This window comes from Triplophysa dalaica, chromosome 1 (assembly GCF_015846415.1).
Source record: "Triplophysa dalaica isolate WHDGS20190420 chromosome 1, ASM1584641v1, whole genome shotgun sequence".
NCBI classification, from domain to species: Eukaryota; Metazoa; Chordata; class Actinopteri; order Cypriniformes; family Nemacheilidae; genus Triplophysa; species Triplophysa dalaica.
Genome location: NC_079542.1, coordinates 27,935,547 through 27,956,355, shown reverse-complemented (window position 1 = coordinate 27,956,355; position 20,809 = coordinate 27,935,547). Strand labels below are relative to the sequence as shown.

The 20,809-nt window shown below is 47.2% G+C and overlaps 1 protein-coding gene across 3 annotated transcripts in view; it reads right to left on the bottom strand.

Annotated features, from left to right (window-relative positions):
* Positions 1 to 20,809, bottom strand: part of rgs12a (regulator of G protein signaling 12a) — a 91,996-nt gene that overhangs the window by 23,958 nt on the left and 47,229 nt on the right. For all 3 annotated transcript variants that reach the window (XM_056743996.1, XM_056744003.1, XM_056744014.1), the window contains 2 exons: positions 11,608 to 11,777; positions 3,359 to 3,451 (listed from right to left, as the gene is read on the bottom strand). In XM_056743996.1, coding sequence (XP_056599974.1) covers positions 3,359 to 3,451; positions 11,608 to 11,777 — 263 coding nt within the window. The remainder of the gene's footprint in view (positions 1 to 3,358; positions 3,452 to 11,607; positions 11,778 to 20,809) is intronic.

Genomic DNA, 20,809 nt, shown 5'->3' with positions numbered 1-20,809 from the left:
GTACTCCCTGTCCGAGGCCCCCCGGGGCACGGATGCCCTTGCGCACAGCTGACCGCGGGACGGGCGGAAACACCCCCCCAGGAGCCTCCTTGCACAGACACTGTGCAAGGTCAGGGCAGAGGAGCACCAAGTGTTATGGGCTACACCGCACTGGTCTAACCACACTTGGCTTCAGAGTTGATGCTCTGGACAGCGACTCCCCCTGAACCATTCCCCTGAGAAAGGACCTGCTCTCTCAAGGGAAGGACACGTTCTGGCATCCCAGATCAGACCTCTGGAACACCCATGTCTTTTCTCTAGACGGGATGAGAAGATCCTGAGTTGGCTACTCCCCCTTTACGGCAGAGACCATCACCCAGGTTAGGGCCCCATCTACTAGGTGGTTACACGCCTCTAGACGCCGCCTCTTCTCGTCCTGGTGTCTCTCTCAATGAGAAAGATCCACTAAGGTGCTCGATCAGGATTGTGTTGTCCTTCTAACGAGACTGGAGACTAACATCTCCCCTCCACACTGAATGTGTATGTAGTCGCTATCGCCACTCATCACGACTCAGTTGATGGAAAGTTTCTAGGGCAACACGACCTGGTCACCAGGTTCCTAAGGGGCGCGAGAGGGCAGAATCCGCCTCACCTCCGCTCCATACCCTCTTGGGACCCTAACGTGGGTCCAAGAGCCCCTCGAAGGTTCTGATCTTCCTCACCTGACGAGAAAGACGGCCCTCCTGTTGGCGCTCGCTTCCTTCAAGAGGGTCATGAAACAATCTCCAAACATTCTCTGTGTCCCCGGATTGCCTTAAATTCGGATACGTGCCCAAAGTTCCCACTTCTCCCTTCCAAGTGGTGGACTTGCAGGCGCTCCCCATCGGGGAGGAAGACCCAAACCCTTCCGTGTTGTGTCCTGGACCGCACGCAATTCAATTCAATTCAAGTTTATTTATATAGCGCTTTTCACAATGTGTATTGTTTCAAAGCAGCTTTACAGGGGCAAACAGGAAAAACAGATAAGTTAGAACACAGCACAGTGCATGGTGTTTATACAACGAGTAAGATCATTCTAATAAATAATATCTAATTTATAAATAAATAAATGAATGAATGCAGTCTCCCGGTGAGCAGGCCAACACTGCCCTGCTGTGGCGAGGAACCCAAACTCCAATGATTGATTAATGGACAAAAAAACCACGGGAGAAACCAGGCTCAACCGGGAGGGCCAGATCCCCTCTGACGTGTCATAGCTGCACTCAAACTGGTGACATGTGATTTTAGTTTAGCATTTAATACCAAATATTTTAACTCTGACCAGCTCCTTGTTTGTGTTGGAGGACAGCACAAGGGGAAGGCTGGCTCCAAGCAGAGGCTGGCACACTGGGTTGTGGATGTCGTTACGACTGCATTCCGATCTCGGTTACGTATGTAACCTCAGTTCCCTGATGGAGGGAATGAGACGTTGTGTCCCTTATGCCACAAACACGTATCGTATTCTGCTGCAGTCGTGAAAGGCTCTAGTAGGCCATAGTGGCCGTGTATTATTACATTAGAGTAGATTCTTTCCCTTACATGTTTTCACAAATGGTAAGTATTGACTTGATTGAGTGTGTAAATAAAGTGCATGAATAAAGAAATGAATAAATACAGACAAATGCAGAAATTAAGTGATAAAGATAATAAATAATTAATTTAGACATGCAGCCATTCCAACCAAATACTGCTACAATTTATACAAAATACACAATATATTTTATCATAATATGCATATACTATTTATTTACTACTTACATAAAAGAACAGCCTTATTTTACTTTATTTTGGATCTAATCAATGCAGGCTTGGTGAACAGAAATTACTTTTGAACAGTAATGTATGTCCAAAAGAATAATTCTAGCATTAACCTTTGTAGTATTTACTATTTTCCCTAAAAACAACTGGATGATTGACACTTTGTGATAATAATGTTTAAATGCAAAAAACTAGTTTGTTAGATATAAATATAAATTGTGACAAGACCTGCTGTCAGTCTTTGTGTTAGTGTTGTGGGGATTTTACAACGATTTCAGTGCAGTTTACATAGTTACGTCCAGTAGGTGTCGGCAAGGGACTGTTGTGAGTGAATCTGTCAATCAGCAGATTATTCAACCATTTAAGTCAAAAAGTCTGCTTTATTAAGGAACTAACTATGGCTATCAATATGTAAATGATAGATTCAAGAGTGAAGCCCGCATTTATATGCCGATGTAATTCCCGAAACTTTACAGAGTGTATGTGGCCGGTGGTTTTAGCACAATTAGCACAAAGTTTTATACAATTCTGAATGGATTATATAGCACAGAAACCGCACAACCAGCACTCCCTTAATAATTACTAAAAACCTGTCACTCATCTTCATAGAGATCTCTAGCACCCCAGAACCAGGCATAATAATAATTTACGCAAGGAATACAAAAGCAGAAGTAGAAGGTTCTTCTTCCCGACTGCGAGTGAAGGTTTATTATTCTCAAATTTTTAGCCTAAATTAGCTTCACCGGACCGACCCCAATTAAGCAGTCATGTCAACGCTGTCCTGTGCCTAGCGGTCTTTAGACGAGGGGCGGGGCATTTAAAAATTAAAGAGACATGACAACTAGCCTATAAACAAACTTAATATAAATTACTGTAAATAATTAATTCACGAAATTTACCATATCCATTGCATGAATTTAATCACATTTGTCATTATAATTTTTACTTTAATAAAAATATCTGAGGGACCCCCAAGTCTATTTTGTTACTTTTTATTGGGATCCCCAATGCCTTATTGGGGTCCCGAATCCCCCCAGCATGTGTGGCAACCATGTTTTGTTGGATTTGTTTACATTTGAATTACCATAGTTAAACTATAAAGATCATGGTTAAACTATATTTCCTGTAATGAAACTGTTTTAAACAAATCTGTTTCATTAAAAACTTTAATGACATGGCTTTTAAAGCGATATCATGCATATTTCTGTCTGAAAATGTTTCCAAAATGGAGTTGATAAGAGGAATTAAAATTGTTATTTTATATCAAGCATCTGATTTCGATTCCAGAATTTCGATTTTTGGAATTTTTATAACCAACCCTATATCTCATTGCTGAAAAAAATTTAAGACAGCAGTCTGTAACGCGAATCAAGCACTTTCATAAGGTGACAAAACTTTGACTATAGTGCAGAAAGACTTTTATCCAACTCAGCATGTATACTCACAGAACCAGAGCCAATTCAGAGAGAAATAAAACATTGAATGAGAATTTTGTGCCAAAAGGTTTAATATTATATTCAACAGGATAATTGCATAGACTCTGTATATCTCAGGAAACTGTGGGTGTTGAGTAGTAGATTACCTGTTTTTTGTCATGTTCTGGAATTTGGCTAAAGGATTCACAGGCCTGCCAGAATAAAATGTTTTCCTCGCTAAACTCCTTTTTTAGAAACTCCTGTGCGAACATAAAAACAAGTATTATTATTAATATTTTACATACAGAGAACCACAAAACTCCTGTGGGAACATAAAACAATTATTATGATTTTTTAGATTTTAAGTACAGAGAATCAATAAAACACGTATGCTGGTAAAATCGATCGAATACACACCCTTAACCTAACCCTCACACAAACCATTATGCGCTTTTACATTTTTAAATAAACATCATATTGTACGATTTATTAGCTGTTCCCTTTCTGTCGGTCTCTCGACGTTGTGTCGAGAACGACAGATGGGGTTCGCCCTTGAGAACCAATCAACTCTGACTACTATAGAAAAGGCCAATGAAATTTGGCGAATGCAATTTGCATGCCGGGCTCCGCCCCCGGAAATCCGGTATAAAAGGAAGCCGGTGTGCAGCATTCACTTACCTTTTGTTCTTCAGAGCCTTCGCTCATGACTACGAACAGAACGAATTCTATGAATTCTTCTTCTTCTACATCGCTGGATCTACGACGTGTAGCAGCGGATCGTCCCTACCTGCAGCGACCTTTCCCTGGGCGTCTCGGCGGTTCCGGAGGTGTTAGAGATTTTTTTCTAAAAAGTCCTTTTCAGGACTAACTGAGCATTCTCCAGCGCGGCATGTCCCGCTGTTCTCTTGGGTGCGGCACTCATCGAGGAGGGGGATGGACACGATCGCTGCGTTAGGCGTCTGGGCGTCCAGCACACTGAAGCAGCGTTCGTTGACACATCTGCCCGCACTGCGGGCGGATTGTCATTCAGAAGTTGCGGTCACGGGTGGCTGTCTTCCTACGGGAACCAGCCACCATTTCGTCTGCTACCCGGGCTGTGACATCTGTGGCTACGGCCCTGATGACCACAAAAGTTAGCAGCGTTAGTGATATGGGGAACTCTGCGAACGTAAACCCGCCAGCTAAGTGCTCACGGGCCGATCGCACCCCGATTCGCTCCTCTGAACGTTCCCCAACCGGCGGTGGCATACCGTCCGGATTCTCACGCACACACATCGGGTACGATGTGTGACGTAGATGAGATGTTGCTCGCAGCATCGGAGGGAGACTAGCATCCGACTCTGACGAATCCAAGCTCCACCCCCAGCGGTCGAGTTAGGAGGAAGCAGAGGTGATGTCATTCATGCTAACCCGGGGATACGTGGTTCCTGAGGTCGGAGCGCAGTGCAAACCGCGCCCTCCCCGGGTACCATTTTTTTCCCGGAGGTGCATGAGGAGCTGTGTAACACTTGGAGCGCTCCACTCACGGATCGCTCCGGTGAAAACCAGCTCCGCCTCCCTTACTTCCCTCGCTGGTGGGGCAGCCAAGGATTGCGTCGAGATCCCCCGGGTGCACCTGTGCCGCGGACGGCTACCACCTGGGGGGAATCGGCCACCCCTACGGTCCAAAGCACGTAAGACTTAGGCATCACTGATGTCGAAAGCTTGCGATGCTGCGGGACAGGCTGCTTCCTCTCTACGCCATGGCCATCCTGCACGTCCACCAGGCCAGGGCGTTGAGAGTGCTCCACGAGGGTAAGGCCGACCTGGGTATAATGCAGGATCTCCGTGCCACCGCTGGCAGCGCTCTACGGGCGACCAAGGCGGTGGCACGGGCCCTGGGTCGGACGATGTCCACGGTAGTGGTCCAGGAGAGACACCCCCGGTTATACCTTGTGCAGAAGGGTGACACCAAGGAAGTCCGCTTTCTTGATGCACCCATCTCGCAGGGTGGGTTGTTGGTAACACCGTTGAGGACTGTGCCCAGCAGTTTTTTGACGGTGAAGCAGACAGTGGCAATAAGCCACATTTTTTTCATGCCGCGGCTCGGCCGCCCAGAGGCCTCCGAGATCCCGCGTGACGTCTGCTTCCCTTCAACCCAGGACCCCTTCGACATCGGCTCCGGTTCCTGTGCCCCCACAGGCGGCACCCCGGTAGCAGAGGTTGAGGGGGAAACCTTCACCCCGTCAGCAACCTTCTCGCGAGAAGGGACACTGACGGGAAGACCCCAGGGTGGACAACATCGGGCCCGAACCTTCACAGCCACGGCTCTGATCGGTCGGTACGGGACGACTCCTGCCTCGTCACCAAAGCCGGGCCCTTGTCAGGGCCTGGCGCCCACTTACTCACAGAGTTTTTCTGTTCTCCCCGGGTTTACTTACAGCCAATCGCACACTCCACTGGACTGTGCTCGGCGAACCAACCTCACACCCTGGCGAGGTGTGAGGTCATACACACACGACAGCTGTCACCACTCTCAAACCGACAGTGCGTGCCGTTGTCCCGCCAGGCAGGTAAAAAGGGCGGAGCCAACCTTCCCTCCGGGGACCCCCTACGACAGGTGGTTAGCTCCGCCAGCCGACGAACCACCCCCTGTGGGAATGATGAAGCAGACCGTCCCCTTGGTCAACCTGTCACAGTCCCTGGGAGCTCAATAGCTGCCCACACTGTCTCGCTGGCCTTGCAGGCGGTCCGTCTTGGTTACTCGATCCAGTTCGCCAGAGACTCTCCCAAGTTTCAGGGCATCATCTCTCCCTCTGTCAGAGGCAGGGACGCCTCCGTACTTCGGGTAGAGGTCACCACCCTTCTGGCGAAACAGGCATAGAGTTCGTCCCTCAAAACCAAGATGTTCAGTGGGTCACCACCCGCACTTCATCATTTCCAAGAAAGACGGCGGGTTGCCATCGGTCTGCGTACCCTGAACAAGCACCTTCACAAGCTGCTGTTCAGATGCTCACGCAGAGGCACATCCTGACATCTAGCAGGTGTCAGGATTGGTTCGTGGCAATCGACCTGAAGGACGCTTACTTTCATGTCTCAATCTCCTTGACACCGGCCGTCCCCACGGTTCGCGTTCGAGGGGTGGGCATGCCAGTATAGAGTCCTCCCTTTCAGTCTGTCCCTGTCTCCACAAGTCTTCACGAAGATTGTGGAAACCGCCCTTTCTCCCCTTCGGGAAAAAGGTGCGCGGGTACTAAACTATCTCGCCGACTGGCTTATCCTGGCACACTCGTGAGATCTGTTGTGTAAACAGAGGGACCTGGTGCTCCGGCATCTAGATCGATTGGGATTTCAGGTCAACCGAGGAAAAGAGCAAACTCTCCCCAGTGCAGAGCATCCTCTTCCTTGGTATGGAACTAAACTCTGTCACCATGATGGCGCAGCTGTGCGCAGAACGCGCCCAGTCAGTGTTGAACTGCCTGGAACACTTCAGGCAGTCGGCGGTCCCCCTGAAACAATTTCAGAGGCTCCTGGGACACATGGCGTACTCCTGGGACAGCCATAGCGTACATTGCCAGGGTGGCGTACGCTCACGGCAGCTAACACAACTTGCCCGACGCCTCCTCCTGTAGAGTTAGCAGGTGATCCGCTCCCTGCGGGCCACACACATCCCAGGCAAACTGAATCAGACAGCCGACGCGCTCTCTCGTCAGTATATGCCTTGCGGAGAGTGGCGACACCACCCCCGGTCAAGCGCATTTGGGTGCTGTTCGGTCAGGCACAGATAGACCTCTTTGCCTCCCACGACACCACCCTTTTACTGCTTTGGTACTCCCTGACCGAGGCCCCCTCGGCACGGATACCCTGGCGCACAGCTGACCACGGGACGGGCGAAGCACACCTTCCCCCCCAGGAGCCTCCTTGCACAGACACTGTGCAAGGTCAGGGAAGAGGAGCACCAAGTGTTATTGGTTACACCGCACTAGTTTAACCACACTTGGCTTCAGAGCTGATGCTCTGGACAGCGACTCCCCCTGAACCATTCCCCTGACAGAGGACCTGCTCTCTCAGGGGAAGGACACGTTCTGGCATCCCAGATCAGACCTCGGGAACACCCATGTCTGGTCTCTAGACGGGACGAGAAGATCCTAAGATGGCTACTCCCCCTATACGGCTGAGACCATCACCCAGGCTAGGGCCCCATCTACTAGGCGGTTACACGCCTCTAGACGGTGCCTCTTCTCGTCCTGGTGTCTTTCTCAACGAGAAAGACCCACTGAGGTGCTTGATCAGGATTGTGTTCCCCTTCTCACGAGACTGGAGACTAACATCTCCCTTCCACACTGAAAGTGTATGTAGTCGCTATTGCCACTCATCACGAATCAGTTGATGGAAAGTTTCTAGGGCAACACGACCTGATCACCAGGTTCCTAACGAGCGCGAGCGGGCGGAATCCGCCTCACCTCCACTCCATACCCTCTTGGGACCCTAACGTGGGTCCAAGAGCCCCTCGGAGGCTCCGATCTTCCTCACCTGAGTAAGACGGCCCCCCTGTTGGCGCTTCCTTCAAGAGGGTAGAGGACCTCCAAGCATTCTTTGTGTCCCCGGATTGCCTTTAATTCGGCCCTGGTAACTCTCACGCTATCCTGAGACCCAGGCCCGGATACGTGCCCAAAGTTCCCACTTCTCCCTTCGGGGTCCAAGTGGTGGACTTGCAGGCGCTCCCCATCGGGGAGGAAGACCCAACCCCATCCGTGTTGTGTCCTGGACCGCACGCAGAGCTTCAATAGCTCTGACCAGCTCCTTGTTTGTGTTGGAGGACAGCAGAAGGGGAAGGCTGTCTCCAAGCAGAGGCTGGCGCACTGGGTCGTAGATGCCATTACGACGTCATTCCGATCTCAGAATCTCCCATGCCCTTTGACAGTGAGGGCTCACTCCACACGGAGTTTAGCCACCTCCTAGGCACTGGCAGAAGCGCCTCTCTAGCAGACATCTGTAGAGCTGCGGGTTGGGCTACGCCCAAACACCTTCGCAAAGGTTAACAGCCTTCGCGTAAACCCAGTGTCAGCCCACGTCCTACGTGGCGACATGTAGGACTGGCATCCGGGAGGGCGTATGCCTGCGAAAGCACCATCCCACCCTCCAGCAGGTTGGGTCAGTGTGCTATATACCTTTTTCTTCTTACCCAATCACATGGCTAAGAAAATTGGTACCTCACCAGCCTTCCTTCTTACCCAGACTCTGGTTAAAAACAGGCATTCCATCCATCACTAAGCAAAGCACCCCCTGGGGATTGGTTGGGCAGAGCAACCTTTCCCTTAGGCTGGGATACCATATGACCTATCACAGATAGTTCTAACCGGCCTGGTGCTATCAGACGCAGTAACACCCCCACCGTGGGCTGTTCCGTCTGCTATACCCTCATGACTATGGTTCCCACACACGGTAAACCATGAGCTTCCCCAGGTGGACCTCCACCTCGCGGTTAACTACACAGTCCGCACATTCCATGCGTTCTCCTCCAAGGACGAGACCATACTTTTATCCACCATATTCCTCCCCACGGGTAGGAGGTGGCCTCTGTAGCGCTTCTCTGATTAAGAGTCGCGCTTACCCGGTGTAAACTGATCCGGACGGCCTCTCGCCTATAGAGAGCTAAGGCCCCGTCCGTGAAGGTTACCAGTCAGGGCTGTATCCATCTTTCTCCAGGAAAGCTCTGGAACCCCCCGACCACCACAGGAAGGTTACAGTTTCACGAAAGCTTCGAGATGACACGCCCAGGCTTGTTACCGTCGCTTCGCTGACATTGTGACGCGATACAGCGTTGTGGCGTTTTCCATAGGCAACCCCATCTGTCGTTCTTGACACAACGTCGAGAGACCGAGAGAAAGGGAACGTCTTGGTTACATATGTAACCTCAGTTCCCTGATGGAGGGAACGAGACCTTGTGTCCCTTATGCCACGAACACGTATCGTATTCTGCTGCAGTTTGAGAGGTCTCAGGCTCTTCAGAACAAAAGGTAAGTGAATGCTGCACGCCGGCTTCCTTATACCGGATTTCCGGGGGCGGAGCCCGGCATGCAAATTGCATTCGCCAAATTTCATTGGCCTTTTCTATAGTAGTCAGAGTTGATTGGTTCTCAAGGGCGAACCCCATCTGTCATCCTCGACACAACGTCTCGTTCCCTCCATCAGGGAACTGAGGTTACATACGTAACCAAGACGTTTTAGCTTTATAAGCAGACCAAAAATGACCCCACAAGATCTACAATGACTAGTATTACTATGAAGTTTACCAGGACCACGCATATATGAATATGTCTGTGTGGTGTACTGTATATATAAGATTATTCTGCACCTAAAATGTAGAAGAAAAGTGTTTTAAAAAGTTTATAAGCACTTTAACAAATCATCTTATTAATGAATGATTGAACCATTATCGTAGTACCCAAATAACAAAATGTATCTTACCTTAAGAATATTTTTATTCAGGATTTAAGATTTGTGGTTATTGAACAGAACAATAAGCTCTTCTCAGGGATGGGCATTTCTAGTCCCAGAGAGTCACTGTGCTGCAGAGTTTAGCTCCAACACACCTGCCTTTAAGTTTTCTGGTTGTCCTGAAGTGTTGATTACCTGCTTCAGGTATGTTTAATTAGGATTGAAACTAAACTCTACAGCAGTGGTTCTAAACTCTGGCCCACGAGATCCATTTTCGAGCTGGGTTTAGCCCCAACTCTTATATAAAACACCCAAACAAGATAATCAGCGTCTTTAGGAAGAGATGTGTTCAACTTAATGTGACACTGCGCAAATCTACCACCCTATGACATTTACAATTACATTAAATTTATGCATTTGGCAGATGCTTTTATCCTTACATTGCTTTATCATATACATTTATACTAGTGGTGGACCGTTAACGCAGTGAGACTCTTATCTCGCGATAAAAAAAATGTTGCCGTTAATCTATTCTCAAAGTTAGGTTGGGAGCTGGGTCTATACTTCGCAAGCTATGATGACTTTCACCTTGATATTTTAGCGCGGATGTATACCAGCTTAACTGCACTGTACGGGGCAAGAACGAGATTTTTCAACTCGCGTGATTCGCGTCATTCGCGGAAGCAGAAGCCGCCTCATCATCTCATAACCAGGGCTTCATTCGCGAATTTTTAAGAAGCTTCCCAATAGAAACATCGACAAGACTAATGTTGTTTGCACCTTGTGCAATGCGGAATTGGTTTAAAAAAAAAAACTTTCTCTCAACAGGTAGTGGTCTAGCTTTAGTTGAAACCAGTAACTTTGTATTGAGATCTAATGTATTATTGCTCCTGTATGACATATCGCTTGTTGCACCCTCATTCTTTGTAAGTCGCTTTGGATAAAAGCGTCTGCTAAATGACTAAATGTAAATGTACTGTAGGAGCTCTTCCAGTCTCAAGTACCACCTAAACGCAAATCATCCCTTAGCTAATGCGGAAGTAAACACAAGTTCATCTTATTGAACATAATTTAATTTTCATCACCAATTATCATAGTAGAACAGCTTTCTCAAGCAGTTTGTGATGCATTTTGGAAACAGGAGATGAGCCCCTGGTCTAATGCGCCACCTGGCTTGAGAAACCCGTTCTCAAAGACTTACTTTTAGTCATTATTTGGGTAGCACACATATTCTGAATGCCTTCGGCAGAATTCAAATGAGCCATTTTAATCTAGATTAATCTAGATTAATCTTGGAATTAATCTAGATTAATCTAGATTAAAAAAATTAATCTATGCCCACCACTAATTTATACATAGATATTTGCATTCCCCTGGGATGGTACCCACAATCTTGCGTTTTTTAAGGCAATGCTCTTACCACTGAGCTAAAGAAAAGCTTTTTATTTAAGTACCGTGACAGCGATTCAAGTGCAGATTGTTCCGTACGCATTTGAATCTTTCTCTGGGATACTTTAATGCAATATGTCAAACAATCTTTGCACTCCCACATTAAGTTGAGCGTGTCTGTTCCTGAAGTCACTGATTAGCACTTTCAGGTGTTTTATCAGTGTTGGGGCTAAACTGTTCAGGGAAATGGGTCTCGCGGGCCAGAGTTGAGAACCACTGCTCTTCAGGACAGTCGGTGCATTCCGAAGAGGATATTGCCCTCCAAATGGCACTTCGGACTGAAAACAGTCATTGTCGCCATATTGAAGGGTCGCTCCAAACCGAAGTGCTCAAAACTGGCCACTTCAAAATGTCCTTTGAAATTAAGGATTTCGAAAAGTACAACTAATGAAAACTTTGCACCCCTATAATTCTTTGCATGGTGATGGCGTCTCCTTATAAGCACGGGATGATACACTTTTCAATAGAGATGAGCCCATCGAAATAGAACGTAATGTTTGACACTCTAGGACCAGAAATCCTCATCCCTAGCTCTTCTGATACTTACTGAAAAATAGCGAACACCCTCAGCATCCTGGAGCAGGCGCTCAAAGCTGACAGCCCATAATGCAACACGGCGTTCTGAAATGTGTCTGTGGTTGGTGACACTAGGCAGACTACCATTACTCTCCAGACTGCTCACACTGCTGCTATCATGACGCTCAACACCACCGGGTTCTGCAAGTAGAAAATATTTGCTGAAATCAGTCAGAAACGTTTCGAGACATTCCTGGAAACAATGTTTTCGTAATACTTGCTTTCGTTCAGAGATGACAACAATTTGCTACACATTGATAAAATTTACATTAATTAATTTCGCAGAAGGTTTTATCTAAAGCAATTTACAAAGAGTAAATAAATAATAAGGCTTAATGGTATTCTTGTTTTTAGTTGTATAAAATTGTTCGAAATTATCTGTTGCGTTTGAAATTAAACAATTAATTGTAAATATTTTTGTAAAAAGGAATTTCGTTAAGAATGTGCCATCCTAGTAAGATGTATCTGTGTCATAAATAGTTGCATGCTGTATCATTCTATAAGTAAAGTATTTGTTTTCCATACTCTATGCAAGTACAGACAAAACTCAAAACTCTCTTAGGCCTGGGACACGCTAGACCAGTGGTTCTCAAACTTTTTTGCTTAAGTACCCCTTTTTATGATTTTTTCAAGCCAACAACCACTTGACCAGACCGCAACATTTTGCATTAAAATACAGTGAAATGAGAATCAGACAGTTATTATATCTGATGCCCCCAAGCAGTTTTATTGCTTATAAACATTTCTGTATGTAGCTTTACGCAACTATGTAAATCTCTTAAGTATTAGGCATAACACTTAAAGGTAAATCAGTGTTTTTCAGTTCAGGAAAATCAACATTTCTTTAACATTTAACCGCAACCTCTCCTAACTTGCATTACTTCGCACCCAGACAAGGCTCCTGATTCCGGGTCTCCAAAAAATAACTCTGTTAAATTGAAATGCATTTAAATGTATGAATTAATTTTTTATGCATATTTGTGTAGTCCTCATTTTCATATAACAATAGTATTATCATAATTTATTGACTTATTGATTTTCATTATTTATTCCTCAATTTCAGTTTCTCTCATGTACCCCCTGAAGTACCCCAAAGTACCCCTGGGGGTACGCGTACCCCCATTTGGGAACCACTGCGCTAGACCAAGGTTTTCATATCCAGTCCTCGGGCCCCCTTGACAGATGGGGTGGGGTGGTTGATTTGGAAAAGTGCTAACTTGAGCCTGCTAGCACTGAAATTATAATCCCACTCTCTTTGCGATTCGACATTAAAAGCCACACAGTAAACCGGATAAATTGGCATTACTCCTGTAATAAACCTGTTTTAGTTTTAGAGGTCCTTGGTTTAAGTTAGCAGAACTTTCAAATTTGTATTACTGTCAAGTTAAAGTTCTTTAAAGAATTTAAGTAACTACACCAAAATTGCATTACATTGCAACTTTTGTATTTTACATAGTTCTTAGTCTTAATATGCATAAATCAAACACTTTGACTTATGCATCCCAAAATAAGCAAGAAGAGACTGATCTCAGAACTGGAATTAGCACAGTTTCTGCTCACTGGTAACATAACACATGTTACAGGTCAAATGTAGCTTCACAGAGCCTAAGCACATGCACCACACTTCTAAACAACGGTAACCATGCATAACTGAAAATATGTCAAACTCTTCTAAAAATCTAAGAGAAGTGAACATTAAACACTAACAAGTCTTAAACTTTACTAAAAACATGTAAATGAATCACATATTTTTTAATTTACACTCCTAATGCAGTCTGACACAGAGCATGCTGGGAATTGGAAATCCTTCTTGATCAATTGTGTTGAATTAACTTGTTTAAATTAAGTAAATTGAACAAGGAGTAAATAGTTAATCAAAAATAATCATTATACTTCACTCAAAAGTGAAAAGGGGTTTCAGGAACTTAACATATTTAAGTAAGAATAACTTTTTTTATATAAAATTAAGTTTACATTACTTAATCTGTTTGATTATTTTGAACATATGGGTTTACAGTGTGCCTCCTCCAAACACATGAATGTATTTCGTAAATCCAAGCAGCGAATTACAAGCTAAATACATTAAATTCTTCTTGAAGCATTTACAGACCTGTCCAAAAGAAAGAGAGCAACCATGGTATCATCATTGAATTTTGTAAATCCAAATTTTAGATAAGTGTAATTGTACAAAATTGAATATTTCCTGACATTCAATATAGTTATGAATTAGAATTTTTATATTTTGATATGAATATTTAAATTCTCCAATTTGGAGAATGCAAATTTAGAAATTCAGATTCAAATTTAGAAATCTTTCTCTCTATTGTAAGCATGAAATGTTATGCATAACTTTTATTGCAGCGTGCCACATATGTCATTGACTTTGCAGGACCCACAAAGTTCTTTATGAAAATGTATACATGTCTTATATGTATTAAATGTATATGCACCCACAAACGCTGGAAGCCAGCGCACACAGTTGGGCAGCTGGCAGCGAGCATGCACTAAGCACACAGTGGGTAGAAGCACCAACAACAAACGCTAGGAGTGAGAGCGAACAGTGTAGGCAGCAGGCAAAAACGCAGGCAGTGAGCGCGCACATCCCATGCAGCTGCCTCGGATTGTAGCAATTTGAGCTTGGCTATGCTGCAGCAACAAACGATCAACCCGCGTAGTCTTGTGGGCGTGGTCGCAACCAAGACTCGTTATTTGAAATTTTTAAATCCTTTTTATTCAATGTAAGAATTTCCGCTCTCAAAAACAGCATGTTTGGAGTTTGATTGGATAATAGAACAAATAACTGGCCAATGGCCATTGTGGCCGAAGCGCTCCATTTCACTTTTTGATATCTTCTTATCTTCCCTGTTGAACCCGGAAGCTAACCTTACCTACTGAACCATTTCTGAATTTGAATCTGAATTTCTGCGTTTTTAATTTTCAATATTAAATTTGAGAATTTAAATATTCATATAAAAATATAAAAAATATAATTCAAAAATGTAAGCTTCCGCACAAGTTCTATCAGGAAGACTCCTCACATCATAATTAATTACCGGTAAGCCTATCATCCCTCAGCACGTAGTATAAAAGGATGGTACTTACCCTCTCTTTTGTTCGCAGAAACTAAAGCATGAGTGATATCGCTGTCCCGTGTAAGTTAAAGATACTGATCATGTCGGAAAAACCTCTAGTCGATTGCGACTTCACAGATTCGGACGACGATCAACCTCCTAGTTCCCCTGCAAACGTGCGGCATAGTTCCCGCATCCAGAACCGGGATTCCAAATTATGACCACTTTAGAGCTGCAAGGCATTCCTGTAGATAAGGAATTGGAGAGAGAGGATCTCATACTGCTGGCTTCTAACGCCCCCCGGGTAATCCTGCTGTCCTAGCTATGGACGTTCCGGTAATCTCCACGACCATACCTCTTCAAACGAAACAAGGCGGCAGGAAACGCGCAGCCAAATCTTCATCTCCGAAGTCAGCCAAAAGGCCCAAGCCTTCCACGTCGACTTCATCTCCAACTCACAATCAAGCGGAAGTTCATAACCAGCTCCTGCAAATAGTACAAGGACTGTCCGAGAACGTTAAAAGCCTAGGGAATGCAAGGACATCCTCTGGTATATCCTGAAACGTCCAATCGACGGCTCCAGCGATGGTGCAAACTCCAACTTTTGTCAAACCAGCTCTGAGCGCTACTCAGTTTAATTTGTCTACGGCAACCGCTGCCCAAAACCTCGGAAGACGATTCGTCCCACCAGCTGCGGCTTCAGTTTCGCACCAAATACGTTCCAACATCATTGAAGGTAAGGACGTTAATTTAGCTTCCCTCCTGACGCCTTTACCTGCGTCCGAACGACAAATTGTGGACTGTGGGGACGTGGCGGTTTTCCTCAGAACGTCAGAGTCGAGGCTACAACGCAATTTATCATTTTCTGAGTTTGTAAACGCCTTCGGAGTTTACAGAGACATCCTCTGCCAAAACTTCCCCGAGCGCCGTGAAGAATTGGACATTTATCTTGCTATGATGGCGGACTTTTACCAGAGATACGGAGGCACCCTTTTCTACGAATATCATAGATCCTTTTCCGGAAAATCTGCATCTTTCGTCTCATTGTTCAACTCACGGCTGGACTGGTCCATCGTCGACACAGAGTTACTGGTTCGCCACTTTGGCGATCAGAAACTTTGACCTGTGTCGTATGCAGCTCGCACGGATACTCTGCTTCGCTCTTCCCGAAAACTCTCGCGAGGCAAGGTCCCGTTGCTGTCCATGGTGCCGATCCTGTAAGCCCAGCCTACGACAATAGAGGGCGCTCAAACTATAAACTCGACAAATCTCTGATTTGTTTCAAATTAAATGAGTCTGTATGTACGTATTCTAAATGCATATTTTCGCATGTTTGTAGTTTCTGCAAAGAGCCCCACCCAAAATACGTCTGCCCACAGAGATTCAGACCTGCCAGACAAGGAAAGCCCCAGTTAGGGAAAAAGTTCTAAGAAGCCATCCTTCCACTCCAGTTAACATTCACACACTAGCTAGTTACTTGTCATCCCACCCTGATCCATCATTTGTAGATTATCTTATTACCGGGCTGGCCCAAGGGTTTAGGGTAGGTGTGTTATCCCCCTTGTCCTTCTCTTACGTCGCAAAAAACCTACAGTCAGCTCTAGCTGAACCAGAAGTGGTTTCTGCCCTCTTGTGAAAGGAAGTCAATAAAGGTTATGTTATTGGGCCTTTTAAATCTCCTCCTTTTCTCCTTTTCGAGTTAATTCTCTCGGTGTGGCTACTAGGAAATTTTCGGGGAAAAAGCGGTTGATTTTTGACATGTCTTCACCACATTCTAATACTACAGCGAGCGTAAATGAATGCATTCCCCTAGAGCCCTTTTCTCTCTATTACACTTCAGTGGATAACGCTATTCAGCTAATTAAAATGGCTGGGCAGGGTGCTTGGCTAGCTAAGGCTGACATCACAGACGCGTTCAAGATTATTCCTATTCACCCTGCCGAGTGGGCTGTCTTTGGCATTAAATGGCAGTCAAAATTTTACTTCGCAGTCAGACTCACTTTCGGTTGGAGGAGTAGTCCGCACATATTCAACAATCTATGAGAGGCACTGTGTTGGATCTTGCTTAACGTCTGCAAGATTCCATTCGTTCTGCATCTACTCGATGACTTTCTACTGGTTGATTTTCCATCGCACAAAACCCCCATCCTAGATACACTTAAACACAAATTTTAGTGATGTGGGAGTTCCTCTGTCGGAAGAGAAGACACTTGGCCCGACAACTGCTCTCGAGTTTCTCTGTATATGGCTGGATACTGTCAAGATGCAAGCTTCTCTTCCTATAGACAAACTTTCGAGAATTCGTTCTTATATGGGTTCGTTTATAGGTTCACGATCAGTTACTAAACGGGAAATGCTCTTATTGCTTGGCCACCTCAATTTTGCCATGAGCATTATTCCGCAAGGCAGGGCTTTCATATCTCGATTGCTTGACCTCGCTCACTCGGTAGGCAATTTAAGCGACATTGTGCACCTCGACGATGGATGCCTCTCAGATCTGTCATTCTGGTCCCACCTGCTGAACAGCTGGAATGGTATCTCCTTTTTTCATAACGACACTCCGGAATCTTCCGTCGCTCTTAAACTGTTCACAGACGCAGCCCCTTCTGAGCTTTTTTCCAAGGTCAGTGGTTTGCCAAGAGGTGGCCGGATCAAAAAGATCTCGCACAAAATTCCGCCTCTTCCGCTCTCTACGAGCTTTATCCCATAGCGGTGGCTTGCGTACTATGGGGTTGAGCTTAGTCTCGCAAACACATTATTGTGGTGAACCACAAGTTTACTGAAGAGACATTCACCAAGGTACTGTACCTTTAAGGGAGGGAGGAGTTAGGTGTTCGTGTTGTTCCGGTTGTTGATGTGCGTGGTTGTTTTTGTGCTCACTCGCTATTCAGAGTGTTTATTATTAAAGTGGAGCGTGAAGCTGTCTCGACGCATCTTCGTCTCTTGGTCCACATTCACATGATCAAAACGTCTCTCTGGTACTTCGAAGGTTGCCAAAGGAGCTTTAGTATGACGGGTCACCTTTGCGCGCTGGCATGCCACACAGGCAGCAGCCCAGGCCCTGACGTCCCTCCGCAGGCCTGGCCAGACGAACTTGGCCCCCACCAGCTTGGTAGAGGCCTTCACCCCTGGGTGGGAAAGGCCGTGGATGGCATCAAAAATTCTACTCCTCCAGACAGCAGGTACCATAGGGCGCGGTTGGCCAGTGGAGACATTGCAAAGGAGTGTAGTGTTGGCCGTGTCAAAAACCACGTCCTTTATGATCAGCGCTGTAGGGGCTGTCCTGTAGGCTTGCATCTCAGCATCTGCGGTCTGATCCACAGCCATAGTAGCATAGTCAAGGCCTAAGTGGACGGACCCAGCAACAGCCCGGGAGAGGCAGTCGGCGACGAAATTGTCTTTACCGGCCACGTGCTGAATGTCAGTTGTGAACTCGGAGATGGCAGAGAGTTGACGCTGCTGTCGACCAGACCATGGTTCTGAAGACTTCGCCATAGCAAACGTCAGCGGTTTGTGGTCAACAAAAGCAGTGAAACGCCGGCCCTCTAACAAAAAGCGGAAATGACAGGTGGCGAGGAAAAGACCCAGGAGCTCTCTGTCAAAGGTGCTGTATTTCCTCTCATTGTCACGGAGCTTCCTGCTGAAAAGGCCAGCGGCTGCCAGGCTCCACCAACCCACTGTTCACACACAGCTCCCACGGCGTAATCAGAAGCATCCGAAGTAAGAGCAACAGGGGCGGTCGGCGACGGGTGCGCCAGCAGAGCAGCGCTGGCCAGCGCAGTTTTAGCAGCATCAAAGGCATCCATCATCTCTGGGGACCAATCCAACACGTCCGCCGGCCTCCAACCCCGCAAGGCGTTGTATAAAGGTCGCATTAGTTGAGCCGCATGGGGAAGGAAACGGTTGTAGAAGTTCACCATACCCAAAAACTCCTGCAAGGACTTCACAGTCCGTGGGCGTGGGAAACTGGCGATGGTGTCCACCTTGGCAGGGAGGGGAACAGCCCCTTGCGGGGTGATGTGGTGGCCGAGGAATGTAATGGACGACCGGCCAAACTCACACTTAGCCGGGTTGAGGATGAGACCATGCTCATTGAGCCGGCCGAATAGCTGCCTGAGATGCGTCAGGTGGGCGTCAAGTAAACAAATAAGAATGGCATGTCCCTCAGCACAGAATCCATAAGGCGCTGAAATGTCTGCGCTGCACCCTTGAGGCCGAAAGGCATCCGCAGGAATTCGAAAAGGCCAAAGGGTGTGATGACTGCTGTTTTGGGGACATCCCGCAGGTGGACAGGCACCTGGTGGTAACCGCGCACCAGGTCCACCTTCGAAAAGATAGTGGCGCCAGCTAGGTGGGCAGAGAAATCCTGAATGTGCGGCACTGGGTACCGGTCGGGGGTGGTGGCATTGTTCAGTCGACGGAAATCACCACAAGGACGCCAACCGCCATCAGCCTTAGTCACCATGTGTAGGGGGGAGGCCCACGGGCTGTTAGAGCGGCGCACGATGCCGAGGTGCTCCATGTTAGCGAACTCCTCCCTGGCGATCGCGAGCTTGAGTCGAGGCGCCTGGCTCGTGCATAGACTGGGGGGCCAACCGTGGTGATGTAGTGCTCCACGGCATGCTTGGCCACCGCCGATGAAAACGTGGGTGTGGTGATGTCGGGGAACTCAGCAAGCAGGCGTTGATATAAGTCTCCGGTGGCAAGTGTGTTCGACAGACAAAGCGCCCCCACCCCTCCAAGCGTGCAGGGGTACGAAGCAAAAGACAGGGCGTCAATAAGGCGGCAGTTTGTAACATCCACCAACAGTCTGTAAGCGCAGAGGAAATCCGCCCCCAGGAGCGACGTAGATACAGCGGCCATTACGAAATCCCAGCCGAAACGGCGCCCGCCGAAACACACTTCCACATACCTCGTGCCATAGGTACGAATGGGTGTGCCGTTGGCGGCGTCCATTGGGGGGCCATGCCCGCCAGCCATAGTGTCTACAGGCGTCGCGGGCAGAATGCTGCGTTGAGCCCCAGAATCGACCAGCAGCCGCCGGCCGGACAAGGTGTCAGTGATGAATAACAGCTTGCAGTCATGGCCAGCGCCCATAGCTGTTAATGAGCACTGGCCCTGGCTTTTCCCAGGGCTCTAAAACTGCAAGGCTGGCGACACTGCTTGGCTTTAGCCCCAAACCTGGAATGGTAATAACACCAACCGTCCTCACGCTGTGGGCGGGCCGTCACGGCAGCTGCAGTGTCCAGGTCGTTCTCCGGGGAGGCAAACGGGGCAGACATGTGCTGGGGAGGCAACAGTGCATGGACAAACTGCTGTCGGTTGGCGAGAAAAATCCTGTCTGCCTCCACAGCCAGCGCCCGGTAGTCTCTGGAGGAAGGGAGGGTTGAACTGGCCAGCGCAGTGCGCACGGGTACCGGAAGCTGCCACAGAAAAATGTGCGCGAAAAGGAACGAAGGATCCGCCGCGCCCAGAACAGCTAACATCCTCTCCATTAACTCGGATGGCTTGCTGTCACCAAGGCCGTGCAGAGACAGCAGGCGGTCTGCTTTCTCCAGCTCCGACAGTTCAAAAAGTTTCAACAAGAACGTTTTGAGTGCGTTGTATTTGCCGTCAACCGGCGGAGCCTCTAACAGCGCCATAGCCCTCGCTGTCGTCGAGGCATCCAATGCTGCTACTACATGGAAATATTTTGTAACGTCCTGTGTTATTCCTCTCAGCTGGAACTGAGCCTCGATGTGTTGAAACCACGGACGTGGGTTGTGCTGCCAAAAGTCCGGTAATTTGACGGTGGCGGCGCAGGTAGCACCGACATTAGCCGCGCCGCTAGCAGCAGCATTTTCACTACTGTCGTGGTGTGACATAAATCAGCCGTATCCCACACGCGTCGGGGTCACCAATTGTGGAGTAAAATAAAGAAGGAGACAAGAGACGAAGATGCGTCGAGACAGCTTCACGCTCCACTTTAATAATAAACACTCTGAATAGCGAGTGAGCACAAAAACAACCACGCACATCAACAACCGGAACAACACGAACACCTAACTCCTCCCTCCCTTAAAGGTACAGTACCTTGGTGAATGTCTCTTCAGTAAACTTGTG